The 19325-nt window shown below is 40.7% G+C and overlaps 1 protein-coding gene across 3 annotated transcripts in view; it reads left to right on the forward strand.

The window, feature by feature from the left end:
* The first annotated feature begins 327 nt into the window (after positions 1 to 327).
* LOC117434553 (growth arrest-specific protein 2) overlaps positions 328 to 19325 on the forward strand; it is a 30764-nt gene continuing 11766 nt past the window's right edge. Inside the window, exons 1-8 of one of the 3 annotated variants that reach the window (XM_034057117.3) lie at positions 330 to 1073; positions 4741 to 4850; positions 5346 to 5511; positions 9709 to 9821; positions 15196 to 15337; positions 17034 to 17097; positions 18109 to 18274; positions 18888 to 18995. In XM_034057117.3, the coding sequence (XP_033913008.1) occupies positions 5364 to 5511; positions 9709 to 9821; positions 15196 to 15337; positions 17034 to 17097; positions 18109 to 18274; positions 18888 to 18995 (741 nt within the window). In that variant the 5' untranslated portion in view covers positions 330 to 1073; positions 4741 to 4850; positions 5346 to 5363. Of the gene's footprint in view, positions 1074 to 4740; positions 4851 to 5345; positions 5512 to 9708; positions 9822 to 15195; positions 15338 to 17033; positions 17098 to 18108; positions 18275 to 18887; positions 18996 to 19325 lie in introns of all 3 variants that reach the window. The other 2 variants (XM_059002885.1, XM_059002886.1) reach the window with 2 other exon arrangements.

Genomic DNA, 19325 nt, shown 5'->3' on the forward strand with positions numbered 1-19325 from the left:
TGGATATAATAATAATAATAATAATAATAATAATAATAATAATAATAATAATAAGCACCTATTATCTGCTGCCTATTAAAGTGGGCTCAGTCGGTGGCTAATAGATCCAGTAGGTGGGTAATAGGCCTGTTTGTTAAGTGTACGTTACAAATAATAATGGTAGGTGCTGGTATTGCCCTCTGAAAGGAAGAATTCAATCGGGTTTTATGCTGTAGGGCTGAGTCTCGCCTCTAGAGGGCTGCTAATTCGAGTTAGGGTGAAGGCAGACACATCACTTAGTTGTGATGCAGCGGTCTAGGCGAAGTAATGTAATATACTTTTCCCAAGGAGGTCTGCATTTGCCCTTCATAAAGCCTGATTCTGTATCTGCTATAGAAATGGATCACGGCAGCTGAGTTACTCACATTAAAGCACTTATTACCATTAATAATACATGCTGCACCCATACAACGTACAGTACAAAAACGATTGCATATTCCACATTGCCGCGAAAGCATAATCATACTGCGGATACATCAAATGAGCATGAATGATGCTTTTTTTAACGAGACAGGAATTAGTTTGCTAACTTTGTAAAGAGAGAGAGAGAGAGAGAGAGAGAGAGAGAGAGGCGCTTTTATTTCATGTAATATAAATAGGTCTTTGTGCAGTAAAGCGATGCAGCACGGAGACGAGTAAAGACTAGCAGAGTAGCGCTTTGGTGTTGGTATCCCATGCTTCATAAAAGCATAGAGTACAATCCCAGACAGAGGAGGGCTCCGAGTGTAATACAATATCCAATTTCAAGGGTAAATCGTTGACAATTACGTTTGCTCTGCGCTGTATGAGAAAAAGAAAGAAAGAAAGAAAGAAAGTACGCAGTAACCATTTGACTCCCGTCTGTGCAGGAGCGATGCAGGCAGGGGCACTGTGACCATCGGCTGTGCGCAGCGTGCGATGTTTCTGCAGCTGGGTGACACTGCAAAACCCTGGGAAGAAGTTGGTGCATTCAAAAGTATGAAGATTTGTAACTTGGACACACTCGGATCCAGCCTGAGGGGACTTGCATTGGATTGTTGCATTGCAGCAGAAAAGTGAGTGAAAAGTGGCGCGCAAGAAAAGTAGAGAAAGAGAGAGATTAATACTAGATTGAGAAGAGAGTACTGCGGTGTATCAATACTGTAATATCATTTCATACTATTTAACTGCATAACATAATCTAGTATGCACCGTTTACAAAGAGCAACTGGTAAATTATTATTATTATTATTATTATTATTATTATTATTATTATTATTATTATTATTATTATTATTATTATTATTGGTATTTTACTGGCTCTACAATACAAACGAGAAAGTTTTTTTTTTAATTCTTTATTCAATATTACACGTTTTACAAAAGTCCACTAGAATATATTGGTTAGCGTTCCTGCAAAATCGTGGTAAAAAAGACGAGCTACATTTATTTGACTTACAGTGACATTACCGTTTACTTTAATTTAGGCTACTATAGCAGTCACTGCGTTTAGACTGTATTAAGAATTGCGTTTAGTTTTCTAGTGGACTTTAAACCGTGGTGTGCGTGCTGGGTATTTGTTTTCAAGTGCAAATAATGGTTTTAACAAAAATAAACGTTTCTTTTATTTCTTTATTTTTTATTTATTTATTTATTTTTTACTTTTTTTCCCCCACCGGTCGATTATCCTCCAAACACAAATTGTTTTCCTCTGTTTTGGGTGTTTACAAAAATGGAATATAGCCATACTAATTCATTTTAATTTATGAGTTATTGTTTTATGTTGGTGAACTTGGCTGGGCTTGTTCGCCTGTGATCAAGATTAATTCCCATTTGGAATATATTACAATTATGCCAAGTAAAATAAACTGAGTTCATTTACTTAGTTTGTATTCCACCAGCCTAGACCTATATTATATAGTACAGACAATTACAGACAGTAGGCTACAAATACAAAATCTTATTTTTAAACTGACAGAAGCAAATTTTATTATTTATATAATTTCAACCTTCAAGTTTGCTTTCATTACCAGCAAGTCACTAAAAGTTATGGCACATGACTCTAAACTCAGTACAATACAGTTTACCATGCTAGCTATGCTTACTGTGCATTTATTGCAAACATTACATGTTTCTAAAAGAAACCAAAAATAGTCTAGAACAGTTTAATGAAAATCACGCTTTATTTAATCTATAAAAAAGTTAAATGTCTTTAAACATCTTTGTGAAAATAGCCAATATGGGACACAACTTGTTCTGTGTATCTAACAAGAATTTGTGTCATATGTGGGTCATTGTATGTAACATGTGTCCTTAAAATCGCCTACCCTCCATGGTAGAATGGCCTTACTGTAGCATCAATGATAACATGATGCATTGCCCTGCCACCACTGCTCAGTATTTGCTAGGGTTTTGTATTGATCCATGGCAATACATCACTGTATCTTACTATCGGTGATTTTATAGCTGCGTCATTCTGCAGGCTTTTCAATTGAGTTATCAGCTTGGATTGCATGGCAACTTCAGACTTATTTATTGACCGATTTGAAATAGTTTCTTTTTTTTCTTTTATCATCACTTGGCTTACAGGAGCCTGTGTAATCTTTACAGTGCATTAAAGGACCATGAGAAATCTTCTTCTTCTTCTTCTTCTTCTTCTTCTTCTTCTTCTTCTTCTTCTTCTTCTTCTTCTTCTTCTTCTTCTTCTTCTTGTGTTCTCTGATCTACAAGAATTTGTATTCTGGAAATAGTTGTCAATAGCACATAGCTTGCTGTGAACTGGAAGCACTGTGTAGTGTTTGATGACGGAGGACAGTGTGGTTCTGTTTGATAAAAAGTAGCACTCAGGTGACACCTGCCCAGTCTCAGCACTGAAGAGCAGGGGTCCTGACCCGGATGCGTTGGTTCATACCCTCTGCCCCGGATGCTTGATTTTCCCACTGGTTGCCCAGGCAATATGGGACCACTTTATAAACTAGCACATGCTTAAAAAAGAGCCTCCCTGTATAAATACTGGATCATCACTTCCTCAGTCATTGTCCTTTCATTTTCCAGACTTCTCTGTTCATCTGCAACCACACTGCCGGTTACCCCACCAGAGTCAGGTTTCACTAAAATGGTCAATTTGGAGATACGGCCACATGGAAATCATTGAATAATTGATAGACAAGCTAAACTGGAATAATGCAAAGGACTGCATGCATTTCATATCATTTCATATCATATCAAAAAATATGATATGCATTTTATATGCAATAGTTTTCTACATGTAGAGTTGCAATATACAGCAAGCATCTTTTGGTTTATTTAACCAGTAGATTGACCTTGAGGCTGGTGGCACACTCCAGGCCGATTTAATGTGTCTTTATTTCAACTAAACAAATATAATTTACATCCCCCCAGTAAATTGATATCTTACTATCCGAGCAGTGCAGGATTGAACCCGCTGCAGTAGCTAACCCCAGTGTTTTAGGGATTCTCCACTGAACCCTTCAGCCCTTTGACTGGTTACATGAGTCCATCCTGAAGTTCATTATTGGGCTTTTGCATGAGCCTGCATGGCTTTGTAATTACGTGGTTATTTGCTTACTAGTTCTTTATCAGGATCCTTAGGGCCTGCAGGTCTGCTGTGTGTGACAATATCAAAGCTCTTTTATTCCGTAATGTTTTGCTGTCGAGGTGAACTTGAGAACACACCTCGTTTGGTTAGAAGGAGTTTTTATTTTTATTTTTTATTGTTCTTTTGTGCATTTTAAGGCAATAACCCACTGAGGTACACTGGCAGCGTGGGACTGCTGAAAAAAGGAATCAGGTCACGTTATTAAAATGTCAAAGGTTTTTCCCATATAAATTAATTTACCACAGTAAACTTGCCCAGTAATTCTGCAGTTTATTATGCTCTGGCCATGCCTATACCATGTCAATTTGTCTCTAAATATATTTAAGCAAATTATATTCCGATATTTGTTATAGTTCCAGAACTAATCTTCAATATCAAATGATCCTTTGCAATGGTGAACACATTACGCGATTACAAAAGTGTGTGTGTGTGTTAAAAAACTGTCTGTAACTCAGAATAGGCTATTAAAATGACCCCACACCCATCACAGCATAGGTACACTTCCTAAGCCCTGAAGGCTTTCCAAAATCATAAAGGAAAAGCTTTTAGCCCTCTTTACAAACCTTTCATCTCTTCTCCCTCCTGTCTCTCAGGTCATAACTGAGATGCAAACCAAACCCCTTTTGAATGAACGTTAGTGTCTTTTGAGCTGATACAAAATGAAGCTGCATTCCGTCATAGCCTGGGATGACAAAAATAAACGCATCTCACAATGGCATCGCAACACATTACAATCCTGACGTTGTTGTTCCCTTTTTACTGAAGCTGCCAGTAAAACAACAGAAGGGCTGCTTAGTTTACACTGCAGGTAACTCACAAAGTATCACCGGATCGAGAGGAAGAAAAGGCAGTTTGGGTTACAGGGCACACAAATCCGTAATCTTAATCAGCAGCACCATGCTTTTGCAAGATAAATGCACCACTGTACTGTACCGGTTAGCATAAAAAGCTCCCTGTTCTCTCTGTTAAAAAAAAAAAAAAAAAAGGAGCGGAATTTAACTGTCAGGGTTATTGAGAAGGTTACATATCATTAGATGTACTGTAAACTATCCTGGGCTGAGCTTGCAAGGTGGACAATGCTGCTTAGAATCTGAGCTTTCTCCTCCTCTTCTCGTAACACACAGCAGTGTGGACTGAGCACACAGACTGGGCACAGGCCCCTGTGCTCGCTTTCCAGCGCTGTGAGAGCTCTGAGGGGACAGACCTGTGTCTACACCACGCTGCAGTGCTAAAGGTAACATCTCTCCTTCTGTTCATATTGATCAGCGTTCACTGAGTCAATGCAAAGTGGAGGCTTAGCAAAGTGTAGTCAACCGTTCTGAAATGGGAAAATCAGTTTTGCCTTTATAGATTTTGATTGGTTGATTCTCATCCTTTTAACTATCTATCTATCTATCTATCTATCTATCTATCTATCTATCTATCTATCTATCTATCTATCTGTTTCTTTGGTTTCTTTGTTTGTGTGTTGATGCACGCTATCTGTTCTCTGTCCAGTTGTCTATTGTCTATTACCATGGGAAAAGCAAAATGCAGCAAAGCATAACGAAAGAATGGTGTAATTGTGGTAAAGCACAGTTAAGTATGGTGAATCAAATACCAGTATGGAAAAGCATGGTGAATACACAGCACAACCAGCATTGCAAACGGCAAAATAACTGTCCAGCTGTTAGGGTGCTGATGTATAGGAATTTCCTCTCCGGTTCTTGTTTCCCTGTGTGTGTTGCAGGCGGGTGTCAGCAGGGAAATGATGTGCAGTCCGTTGAGTCCCAAGGAGCCCCGGGGCCCCAGCCTCTCCGACATGCACCAGTACAGCCAGTGGCTGGCCAGCCGGCACGAGGCCAGTCTGCTACCCATGAAGGAGGACCTGGCGCTGTGGCTCTCGAACCTGCTGGGTAAGAGCAGGCACGGTTCCTCAGGAGCCCGCCTTCCGTGTGCATGGATCAGTGGATTTGATTCACAAAGCATTACCTCACAAGAGAGTAGCGCAAGGATGGAAATAAGACTGCTATTGCATAGCAGTTTCACCCATTACAGGTTTTAGTAAAAGCTTGATTCGACACAGTGTGTAGGTAACAAGCTCAGATGTGTCTTATTAAACTCACAGTAAAACCAGGAATGGATCAAAATGTTTCCATCTCTGATATAGAACACAACTGGGCCAATGTACAGAAAGTAAACTACAGCTATAGTCTAATTCTGGTCTTTTTCTTTCAAAATTGCATTACACTCCAGTCTGCTGTTCTCCACTTAGCTTAGAGCATCAGCTAATTTTAGAATGAAAGATGATCCTAACTGGCTATTTATTATTTCACAGACATTAGCTGCTAAATCATGCCTAGTCAATAACAGGCCTCCATTGTCTCAAATGCATTGAAGCATGACAGTATTGATCTTTAAACAAAGATATCTGTTTTTACCATATTGTAACTGTCAGAGTTTGTGAATCCAATTCTAGCATTTTGAAATGTTAACAACTGTACAAAATATCTGTATAAAATGAAATCCTCCAACTCAGACTGAATGACCTAAATCAGTAACTATAAGACAATTGACAAACGTTTGTAAAAAGGGTCAGAGTCTAAAAGCTTACATTTAATGAGACATAACTGTAGACAATGCACCATCATTAAATGTGTTGTGTCCTTCTGGTTCATAAACCACAGTGTGTTCATTTACATCTGCTGCTCTTTTGGACTCCAGATTGTTGAAATGTATCTTTTTGTGCTCTTCTGCACTGTAGTTGATTATTCTACCTGTCTGAAAGGTTTAGTAGGAGCTGGACCATGTGTGCGATATATAAGGCCTGGAGCAGTTAGCTGATAGTTAGATGCCTGTGAAATGGACATACAAGAGATGGGCAGAGCAAGGTCCAATGGCAAACAGGAGACACGTGCTGGCCAGTCTGAGTCTGTTGTTTTTAGATCTTTATTCGCTGGTATTGGTTCCTGTCTACTCTCGGCAGATCTACCGCTGCCACCGAAAAATTCACAACAGATCATGAGAACCAGGCCGGAAACTGGCAACTTCCCAAAATATTTGTAAAGTACAACATAACAACAGAAAAAAACAACATGTACTTTGAACATGGAGATGCTCTTAAATGATGTCATGAGGTTCTGCAACGTGCTTTCGATTCAAAGGGAATTGTTGGCTTTTAACTGGCCAATTATCATCATGTATGTTTTGCCTCATCTCAATTTAAAACTTTTAAACCTCAGCATCAATAGATCGAAGAATTGTAACAAGAGGGATTTTTTTAAAACCCTACCTGAAGACGCACACTGTTGTTATGCTTATGTATTTATAATGTGGATCTGCATCGCGAAACTCACCTGTTTACAGATTAACAGGCGACAATTTGTTTTTAATTGAAAGCACTTGGGAGACCTTAAAGGAAAATTATTCAGAACCGCTGTACTTGTCCCATCCCTTATATATATATATATATATATATATATATATATATATATATATATTAATGGGCTGGTTTACATCATTTTTAATTGACAAGGCTGCTGCAGTGCATAGTGTTTTAGCTGCACAAAATTCAGGTTCGACAAGGTGGGGTTCCCAGAAGTGTGACCAGAAGAAAGGCAGACCATAGCCTCTTTCTGTTGTAACCTAGAGAGAACACTGCATAGGCAGGGCTGCACTGCGAAGCATCTACATGCCACAGTTGTTTGTCTCAGTTTAATGCACTTTCTCAGCAGTTGATTTTCCTATGGGCTTCCCTTCAAATGTCACCAGAAAGCAACGATAAAGAGCACTACAATCCTGTCAATAAAGAACACGGAAAATGCATTTGTAAAAAGGGATCAGCGATTCTTTATCTTTAAATGCTTCCCCATTTCCCTTCCTTTTGTACCTTGACATTCACGTTTTTTTTTTTTTGTCGTCCCTGTGCTGGGTTTTCTGAAGTCTTCTGTTGTTTGCAGCATTTTAGTTGTAATGGCTGTGGTTGACTTGAACAGGCATTCTGTGGAGACTCTTCACCCCAGACAGACCCATACGCTTCCTGTAGACGGATCGTATGTAGTCGGCCCATTAGTAACATGTTGTTTTTGAAAGCAATTAAAAACCAAAGGGTTGAAAGCGAAGACCTGTTTTTTATCACAGCATCTTTATAGACTTCTTTTATGTATTCAAATCTAAGTGCATGTAAACTGATAAATATTTGACAGTGGTGTAAATCACAGGAATACCAGGAGAAGCATCAGACTATATGTGAATCAATCTTAATGAATATGTGTGTGAGTACTGTAGCTTTATAAGATTTGTATACCCTGGAAAAATGTAGGTGTACACACCTTACATGCTTTTGTCATTTGAATTTCCTATTACTAATAAAGGTTTCATAGTTTTACTTTAAATGTACATGCCAAAATGCTACACAATTCCTATATATACAATAGTATATTACAGGACTCAAATTATTACTTCAATTATTATTTTGTAAGAATGTGTGCGTAGGCATGTAACATAAACCGCTGACAATCATGTAAATAAGATTTTAGCAATTGACTGTTTCTGTCTGTCTGTCTGTCCGTCCGTATTTGGGTCTCGATCTTTTATGATGCTGGATTTTCCCACAATATTACAATTTTGGAGTTCAAATCTAAACGAGCATGTGCTGCTAAGCAATTTAGAAAATTAAAAAAAATAAAGTAATTAATGTCTAAAACAACAGGGGAGCGCGTATGCGTCTTCCATTTCTAAAGTGTTGCTGTAGGTGCTCTGAGCATGCACAGCAAGCCCAAGAGGAGAGCCTGCAGTCACAGGGCTGGAGCATGCACAGCAAGCCCAAGAGCAGAACCTGCAGTCACAGGGCTGGAGCATGCACAGCAAGCCCAAGAGCAGAGCCTGCAGTCACAGGGCTGGAGCATGCACAGCAAGCCCAAGAGCAGGACCTGCAGTCACAGGGCTGGAGCATGCACAGCAAGCCCAAGAGCAGAGCCTGCAGTCACAGGGCTGGAGCATGCACAGCAAGCCCAAGAGCAGAACCTGCAGTCACAGGGCTGGAGCATGCACAGCAAGCCCAAGAGCAGAACCTGCAGTCACAGGGCTGGAGCATGCACAGCAAGCCCAAGAGCAGAACCTGCAGTCACAGGGCTGGAGCATGCACCGCAAGCCCAAAAGCAGAGCCTGCAGTCACAGGGCTGGAGCATGCACAGCAAGCCCAAGAGCAGAACCTGCAGTCACAGGGCTGGAGCATGCACAGCAAGCCCAAGAGCAGAGCCTGCAGTCACAGGGCTGGAGCAGCAAGAGCAGAGCCTGCAGTTACAGGGCTGGGTCCTCTCTTTGACACTTTCATTGGGCCAAAGGCACTGGATTTATGAGCTCAGTTCCTGGAGTTTATTTATACTGGCCAGTGAGCCTGAAAGGAAGCGTGGAGCCCTCAGGGTGTGGAATTCAGATCCCAGTACAAAGGTTTCATCTCATTGTACAGTCTCTACCAGATTCCTTTAGCAGCTGGGAGAGAATCAATTACCACATTTGGAACTCATTTAAACAAAACAAAAAAGAAAAACAAAAAAAAATGTGTTTGAGTTTTTCTGTTTTTTTTTTTTGTTTGATAGCTTAAGAAAAGAGTGATCTAAGTGGGTAGGTATTTCAAACAGAGAATATTGCCAAGGCCTTCCTACAGTAATTATGCATTTTCATTGAATACAAACTATGCAAGTGTATAGCATAGTTTGGATAATTTGGAGATGCAAGATTGAAATGGATCTGTGCTTCGTTTTTAACTGTGGTTAGTTTGAGTTTAATTTCCTGAACTGTTTAAACTTGGGGATTAAGCACTTTAACATGTGTTTGCCCATATAAAAGTTTCCCACAGTAAAAGCATAGCAAATACACAGTATAACCATGGTAAAAGCATGGTAGAATTGCAGAAATAGCATGCAAAAATATAGGGCAAACGTTTAATTGTAGGTGCTGCAAAACGTTTTGCCATAGCTGTATATCTATATTTTAAGTTCACTGGTAGTGAGTCCTATCTTGAACTGGTTGAAGTGATACAGGGAAATCTGTGTCTGTTTCTTAATCCTGTTTCTTGGTCTTTTGTTTTCCTCTCCCCCCGTCGACTCCAGGCAAGGAGATAACAGCGGAGAGCTTTATGGAAAAGCTGGATAATGGAGCTCTGCTGTGTCAGCTGGCAGAGACCCTGCAGGAGAAATTCAAAGAGCTGCCGAACTCTGCCAAGGTACAGGTGCAACAGACAGAGGCATTATTATCTGCGCACTTGGAACCTCTGCACACTCAGGATTGCTTTCGGATTTAGAAGCAAATAACTCAAAGGCAGCTCTGATAAGAGCAGAGCTAGCACAGGCTTTATACCAAGACAGGTTGTAAAACAAAACAAGAAAAAAAAGAGTTCCTCAGCTCGGAGAGGGAGGAACGCTGTGATCTGGTTTCGAGGCTTCCTATTTTTGTCTGGTTTTAGAGCTTGTTCGGAGGAAGCTGTGGGCAAAGCTTTCTTTTCAAGCACTCAGAATGTGTGGGTATTCACTGTCTTATAAAAGAACTGCGCTAATGAGTGTCCATGCCAAGCTTTCCGATTGGACGGTCTGTTCTCTAGATATAACAAACAACGTCAAGCACTTCCTGTCTTTCCTTGATGTGAGGGATATGCATGCCAATGCAAATTAAAAATAGGGGAGAAATGTCATTCTGCAATTAGGGAACATTACTTTCTAGAGGCAGTTAAAATGTGAGTTGGCATGCATGTCAATAATAATAATAATAATAATAATAATAATAATAATAATAATAATAATAATAATAATAATTCCAGTGTGGAGATTCTTGGAGACAAGCGATTAGAGGAATGTGGAAGATGAAGGCTGTAGTTTCAAGTCAAGCTGGGAACGAGACCAGCTGAGCTGATCAGGGAAGAAATAGACAGGACAGGACAGGACCACAAATATCCTCTAATATCAGACACCATTCCAGGGAACACAGGGAACAGCACACATGCTTTATGACGTGCCGAATGCGTCTGTCTACAGGAAGCACACTGAGAGTGTCATCAGTTTAAGAGAAGTAGAATAAAAACAGAATCCTTTTGAATTAGGGAGCTGAAAAACAATAACAGAATATATTACTGTTTTATACTGATAAAGAGAAAGGGCATTTATTTATAGGGGCATATACAGTACAGGATTAATTTTCTAGTCTGTTGTTTTGAGTGGACTTGCTTTTACTGAGAAAGCAGTGTGCAGCTTTGAGTGGAATTATCTTCCCTAGAGTAACATTGCTGTCTGCAAGTATGCAGTGTTTAAAAGTTAAATAAGAAAAAAAACTGGCAGATCAAATTTCTGGTTTTAAGTCAACTAATCTCAAATCATAATCACCCAGTTTTTGTGCGTGTGTTTGTTAGAGCCTGTTGTGTTGTTTACATGTTTTTCCTTTACTGTTTTCCATATCTATTTACATACAGTCTATACTTAGTTACGAGACTGGACTTTAAACTAGTATCGCATCCATCATTCTCTATCATACAGCCTGAGTGCAAACACACTAGAACTCCAGAAATGATGGCCAAATAGTATTCTATTTACCTTTCACATACATGCGGAGCAGCAAGTTCAAATAGTCATACGCCGCCTTTAACACACAAAGAAAACTGTAGGGTTGCAATGAATTGTGATAGTGTCAATAGCAGACTTGCAGCACTTTACACTGCAGATAGAATGACTCCTGCATATCTCAAACAGAAGGGTTTGAATTATGCTGACCAGCTTATATTGGGATCTGAAAATCACACAAAGTACCGGCATCTCTGACTGCTGATCAGAGGCAGACTGACATTCTCCCTGCTTGACGGATAAAGGCTGCTCCAGTTTGTTTAACTCGGAGACCTGCGAGATTTGCGGAATGCTTGAGTTCTTGCAGGTTTGGGAGCGAGCTGTGTTCTGATAGGTCTGTGCGAATCCCTTCTCTCGAGTTACAGTGATTGCTAATTGAGGTGACTGTATTCTCATAGGCCTGAGGTCTCTCACAGTGGTGTGCTTTACATTCACCTGACAGTCCATATTGCTTCCTGCTGTCTGCAGCCCCTGCAGTCCCTCTGTCTCATCTGTTAACACTCGGCTGAAATCTTTGGCCAGCCCTTCACATTAGACACACAGTGCCCTGCAAGGTAAAATGGACTCCGATGCCCTACAAAAGATGATTCACACAACTTTACGGGTGTCATTTTTGAAGCTGTGGGTTCATAGGTCAGCATATTCTGGTAGCTGATGTTAGGGTGTTGTTATAGGGATCTCATTATAGAGCTGCTAATTGAGTTGAAAGGTCACATGACAAAGTGTTACAGGTAATAAAACACAAACTTAAACAACCCTGCTGTACTTAAAGGCCGTAAGTTAAATACCTGATGCGTTTGTTTCTTGCTCTGTAAGATTAATGACAGTTTTTTTTTTTAAATGATTAAAATTTCACCCCCCCCCCTCCAATTTCTGGGCAGTTTTAATTTCCTGTATAGTACGCTGCTAAATTCTTAAATTTTTTCTTATTATTTATTCTTGAAATAAGTTGCTTTACGTAATAGAACTAAACCAACGAAATCATATGTTTGTGATTAAGACACAGAAACGCTTCTTTGCTAGCAGAACAGGCTGTGATATACGGCAGTACTTTCCGGGAAAAGATGAAATGTGCTATATATCACTTTTGATTTGTCTTTAACGTAAAACGGGTTACCTTGAGTTTTGCAGATACAGTCCCAGCTTCTAATTAAATGATATGGAAACTGGGTTTGAAAAAACAAACAAAACAAAAACACAGAGTCAGCATCATGGGGTTCTGTAAATGGAAGCAGGTTTTGTTGTTTACCGAGGCAGGCATAGTAAATAAAGCACAAAAAGTATGTCAAGTATGCATTTAGTGGGCACTTTCCAGCACACACAGAGCCGCGGCAAAGTCAAAGGATGCCCCTAGCAACTATTCATTGGAAGTGCCCTGTTTATTCATATTTTATTATTTATTAATTATTACAACTACTTAATGGGATTAGATTTCAGGTCACACGTCCAAGATAATGCTTGTGTGTGAAGCTTCTTGTTTAGGGGATTAAGGGCAAGAGGGGATAGAAGCTGTGTTGCACCTACTTCACAAAGTCTAGCCAAAAGAAACTGCTTCGACAGATCACTAAAGCAAAGCTACCACTAGATTGGTCTGAATCTTCCCACAGCACATAACAGACAAGACGTGTAAGCACTGTTATAGGCAGCTTCTTAATGGTTCAAAATAATGAATTGTGTAAATGTACAACACAGCTGGCTCTAGCTCCCTGTTCCCCTGGGACTAGGGTGACCACACAACATGCCTCCACGTTGATGGGATTGACATAAACAATATATTGTAAAACCCTCAGCAAAAATAAATAAATAAATGATTCTGAATTATTAGAAAAAGAAAATAACCAACCAACAACATACTGTACATCGTGAAACTTAAAGCACAGAAAAGTTTGTTAACAACAAAAAATGTAAAATATAGTTTTGTTATTTTTATTCTCATAATCATCATCTCGATGGCAATCTAGGATCTCAAAGCTTGCAGACTTTACAGTAAAAAGGCTTGGATTGTCTTTTTCTCTAACAAAAGGGAAGAAAAGGAATCTCAACATGAGGCTGCATTTTTCCAGCATGACATCACTTTACCTTTCCCTGTCTCAGACTCTCACATCCTGTACTAAACCACATTCACGCACATAAAAATGAGCAGGAGGACAGGCGGGAGGGAGAGTCGCTTGCTGGTCATTTGATACCACTGACTCCAGGCATGGCTGTTTAAAGAAACTGTGGATACACTAGCCAGAGTTAACAATGGTCATTCTTTCCATATGGAAAGCTAATTATTTTGAAGTCTTCCTTACTGGCTTCAAAATTTATACCAAGAAGGGGCTGTGAGCAAAATAACATAGTCACTAAGATATGAAGTCTGTCTGAGATGAAACAGATGGATTGAAATGTAGGGGGGAGGGCGGCTCACTGGGAAATTGCCCTTTGCCCAAATCATAATTTAACATGTGGAATTTAAAGTGGTTATGGCATCTGTATATTCCGAATTTCATAGCTGTATCCTGTTTAATGTGCTGTATCGCTTATCATCGTAATATTCTACTGAACTTTACAGTTGAAAAGAAAGTTCCAGAAGTTTCTTACAAATCCGTTGCTCGTCAAAACAAGGCCCGGTGTTTTCGACATAGTGGCTTCAGTTTTCAACACTGTCTCACGGGACAACCAATCAGCACACAGAAATCCATCCTTAGACCTTCAATTTAGATTTGTTTACAAAACGTGTGATACAATGTTGTAGAAACTTTCTCAGACTCAGCATGTTTTTTGTTTTTGAAACTTACAGCAACATTACTAAACATATTTGAAGCCTAGCAACTTGTTTTGAGGCAAAATACAGAGTTTTGGGGACCAATTTATCTTACAGCTGTGTAAAAATGTTTATTACTGTTTTTACTTTGTTCACCAGGTTTACTAACGCAAGCCCTATTTTTTTAAATATGGGGACTGTTTCTGGAAAAAAATAGGAGGTGCAACTGTAATTTCTGCCCCCTCTGCAACAACTGTAGCATCTGTACACAAAATTACAGTTACAGGGGGGAAAGGAATTACATCTGCACACCCCCTAGTAGTCATTTCCGCCAGCTGGAATAGTTAGTATGCCAGGTGATAATAATCCAAGCATTTGATACATTATTATTATTATTATTATTATTATTATTATTATTATTATTATTATTATTATTAAGTAATAATAACTGAGTTGAGTGGGGGACGGAGGGGGGTGATGCTGGGACGCCAGAATCACCGTCGAGCCCTCTTGAGGTGTCGTGGGCTAGTCGACGAAACACTGAGGATGGAAGGTGCCCACTTGAAAACCCCAGAGATGTACCCTACTTAGCTCAATCCAGACGGTTGTCATGCTGATGCGCTGGGGAGGCCGCACTTTGGTTGATCCCCGGAGCCAGCATCGCAGCCGTTGTGTGTGCTGATGCGCCAGGGAGGCAAAATAAGCTGATCCCTGGAGCCAGCATTACACTTCAGCCATTAACACCAGACAGAAGGATATCTACATCATCATATGGAAGGAAACGTAAATGGATGGAGACACATATGGATCACATTAGTTTAATGTAAAGCTACGTCTTAGTTGGTGCTTATCTTGGCGAGAGCCGAGTTCAAATCAGCATGAAGTTTTAACATCTACTCTCGTGTAATGGAAATCATTATTATTATTATTTATTTCTTAGCAGACAATACAAAATATCACATTAGATTTAGACTTAACAGTTGCAGGCTAAAAAAAAGGGAGAGTAAGTTATAACAATATAGTTAAAGAGAAAATACAACGGCGACGTTAAACACCGTTAAACACTGCCTCTCCCCCTCATGTATTGCCCCATTAAGGGCTATCTTTCAGTGATCCAGCACTACCTTGAATCCCCTGTGTGTTGGGATCTGACAGCATCTTGTAACTTCTCTAGTGTCTGTGTGAGCAGCAGCAGCAGCTGCAGATTCTGAGCTGACTCAGTGTATTGCCCTCTCACCCCACAGAACCTGCCCTTCCGGAGGATCCCCTGCAAAGCCAGCGCCCCCTCCGGGTCATTCTTCGCCCGCGACAACACTGCCAACTTCTTGAGCTGGTGCCGGGAAGTGGGGGTGGGAGACACCTGCCTGTTTGAGTCTGAAGGGCTGGGTAAGTATCCAGCAGTCTGTCAGGGGCGGTTATTCCATCTGTCTCCGTCTGTCTGCTGTCTGTCTGTGTATTGTGTGTGTTACCTGTCTAACACAAGAGATGCCATACAATCCAGAGCTTATGATTCTTTTATAATAATGCAGTTTAGCTTTTATGTGATGTTTTTGTTGTCTTTATCAAACCAGATCTATCTATCTATCTATCTATCTATCTATCTATCTATCTATCTATATATCTATCTATCTGTCTATCTATTTGTCTATCTATCTGCCTGTCCACCCTTCCGTCCGCCTGTCCATAAATAAGGAGTAAAAGAACTTGGAAGGAAAGTTGCTTTTGCACTTTTGAACTTCAAGGAAGCTGCTTGGTAGACAGAACTGCACAAGTATAAGACAGGTTTTGATATAAATATGTCCTTTTTTTTCCGCGAGCGCTAGATCTTTGTGAAAAGCAGCGATTGTTGACTTGCGAGGGACGTCTCAGATGGATGATGAAAGGCTCCCTATTTATTTCTTTGAATGGCTAATCTGTATCTCGTCAGGAATAAACAGTCGAGAGACCTGCCCCTCCTCTTTGTAAAGCACTCCAAACGCCCCTTTGACAATGCGAGCTGCACCCTTATCTCTCCTGAAATGGAGACGCGCTCCTTGTGTGTTAATAGAGCAGGGTTCTTTACACAGACCCTGATGAGCACTAAATGTACTACCTGATATCCTGATGTTACCTTATGTAAGGTAGTCCAAGACTAGTGTTAATCGGGGTCTCTGAAATTTGCTGTAAGCTCCAGACTATAGCAGATCAGAAAAAGGAGAACCGTTCAGAACCTTAGAACACACTAACGGTAGCCTCCACTACACAATGATCGGGGAGGCATGGAATTGATTCTTAAGCTAATGAAAGGTTGATATGATTCACATGACTATGGGTTACTAGAAATAAAATAAAATACTTCCATAGAATTTAATAACAGTGTCCAAAAAAAAACGATAGTATTCTAAGTGGAATTCTACATTCTTCTGTAGTAAACAGTTCTGCCCATGACTAGATGTTTTTTGAGATGTGTATCTCATAACTTGCATGTATACGGCAACACATTCTTGCTGTGTGTGTGCTGTTCTGTGCTCTACCATCACACGTGCTGCTGTGCGTGAAGTTTCATCTCCAGTGAATTGCAGTGGGTTGTGTTGTGTCTGATGCTGTGTTACTAGATTACTGAGGCTGGTTCAGACTTAAGTCTTCCTTTGATCGCCAGACAGTCGGAAGACTAGAGAGACTAGAAATCACCCTCACCATTGCACCAGCCTTGACAGCACACCAGTTATTACAGAGGCTGGTATGACAGGCGGAGGGCCCAGGTTAGCACATGGCACCCCTGTTTTCTTTGCATGTTGTTTCTGACCTCATTGGTGTGTAAACTACCAGGGCTGTACAAAGATGGGGTGGCATTTTAAGGTAAAACGAACAAAGAAAGTTTGCGACGACAGTGTCGTTGTCATCGACGTTAATCTAATTCAGTTACTCCTACCTTTCGCTATCAGTGTAATTATCACTACTCATATTATCCTATAATGTTTGTGTGGTTTACCTCCTTGCTAGTATCTGGTGAATAGTGCCTTAATCAATAGTACATTATAATCCTACTCCATGCTCTTTCAGATATTCTTATTTTTAGTTTTGGCTGTTTGTCATTTGACAGTTCTTCATAAACAACCCAGAGAAGTGTGTCTGTGCTTACTGGAGCTGGGAAGAATAGCATCCAGGTAAAGTTTTACTGTTAATCTAATGGAGCTGGCTCAGTTCAGATATCCTTTTTTGGTTCAGGTACACAAAACATGTGCTTTGTAATTATACTCTCCTGTGCTTCAGCCCAAACAACCTGCAAAACCAGGCTCATCCAGACCCAGAATATACACTATACTGTGTAAATAATTAACAGCATAGTGGAAAAGGTGAAAATGTGAACCAACAGCTGGTCCTTAACCTTTAACCTCACATCTCTGGGATATTCCCTTCATTTCCCCTCTTGGCTAAGACAAGAGCATTCAGGTGGAAAATAAAAAGGAGCGAGAGACATTTTTGGGAATAAATATTGAGATTTTCCAGCCCATTTAGCTGTGAAATCCTTCAGCTGGCATCCTGGCCCATCACTAACCTTCCCAAACTAACAGGTCAGGTGTGACAGAGAGAGATGGCTTGTAATCACGGGGGCCGCAGAACATCTGGAGGACAGCTGTTCAAATAGCCCTCCTCTCTCAGTGTTCCCTGACGCAGTTACATACTGGGGCCGGATCAACACAGGGCAGCAGAGTACAACCAGCCTCGGCCCGTTTTTAAAACCCTGCAAGAATAATGTTTTTTCAAGGCAAATCCAAGGGTTACAAGAATACTCCAAAGCGCCTTACTGAGCGCATCAGAATCTGGGGTTATCAGGAGGGGCCTGTCCTTCTGTCCATCTGTCTATCTGTCTGTCCACCGATCCGTATATCTCCCTTACGGTTATTTAGTTTTTAATGATAGCGAATGATCAGATTTTGAATTTACAGGAATTTGTGAAATGTATCACACCTGTTATGATTCTCTGCCTATCCACAGAGACCGGGTTTTAACAGTGGTTGAAACTGTAGGCACTTTATTCAAAGAACTGTAACAGTTCCCAATTTACACTGTACAGCATTTAGTGTAATGCTGCATATGGCATGCGTTACTAAGTTAACTGCATGGATTTCCAGGTAGCTTTGAGCCTGTCTCTTGTGTGCGCCTCCCTTGTGCAGGTACGGAGTGGAGCCCCCCGGACTGATCAAACTGGAGAAGGAGATCGAGCAGGAGGAGAAGATTCCCATCCCGTCCCCCTGCCCCGCCTCCCCCCTCTCCCCCGTCTCCCCCTCACCCACCAAGTCACCTGGCAGGAAAAGCACAGGGAAGCTTCTGGACGATGCTGTGAGTAAAGCCAGAGAGATGCTACTGTAGATAATATCCCCTTTTTCTCAAATCCCCCTTATAAAAGTTTCCTGTAGTAAAAGCATTGCAATGTGCAACAATGCACAATGAAAGCATTGTAAAGCCCAGGGAGATATTATTATTATTATTATTTGTTTATTTAGCAGACGCCTTTATCCAAGGCAACTTACAGAGACTAGGATGTGTGAACTATGCATCAGCTGCAGAGTCACTTACAACTACGTCTCACCCGAAAGACGGAGCACAAGGAGGTTAAGTGACTTGCGCAGGGTCACACAATGAGTCAGTGGCTGAGGTGGGATTTGAACCGGGGATCTCCTGGGTAACGAGCCCTTTTCTTTAACCACTGGGAAGCATATATATAAAAACAGGGTAAACCAATGTAAACTACAGTAAATGCATAGTATATCTATTGGAAAATCATAAGGAAACTACGTGCACATTTACTGTAGTTAACTTTTATGAGGGATAATCTCTTTCTTTCTTTCTTTCTTTCTTTCTTTCTTTCTTTCTTTCTTTGGAAGTAAAGGTTTGTAATATAATTGTACAGAATACTCATTCGTTCTAAGAAACTGTCTCTCTTCCTTTTCAGGTAAAACACATCTCCGAGGATCCTCCTTGTAAGTGCCCTAACAGGTTTTGTGTGGAGATGCAATCCCAAGGAAGATACCGGGTGGGAGAGAAGATTCTCTTCATCAGGGTACAGCAATTTACTTTCCATTATATCACAATCTGTAGTACCACTAATCCCCACCAGAATGCTCCCCCCGTGCTTACAGTGACCCCTGTTGATAAGGGGGTCAAACAGCGCCGAGGAAGCTGGCGGCCAATGCTCTTGATTTTTGATTTCGAGTCGTGCATAGCAGATGCTTTTGTGTATGTAGAGGGAGCAGTAGTGGGATTTGCTGGCATGCGGATCCTGGATTGTGGAGCTGCAGGGGTTAAGGTGGAAGAGGCTCCCTGTAAGATCCGATGCTCTGCTGGTAGAGTTTTTGACGGTCTATGCTCGGTCTTCATTGCTCCTGGCAGT

The sequence above is a fragment of the Acipenser ruthenus genome, chromosome 28, assembly GCF_902713425.1.
Source record: "Acipenser ruthenus chromosome 28, fAciRut3.2 maternal haplotype, whole genome shotgun sequence".
NCBI lineage: Eukaryota > Metazoa > Chordata > Actinopteri > Acipenseriformes > Acipenseridae > Acipenser > Acipenser ruthenus.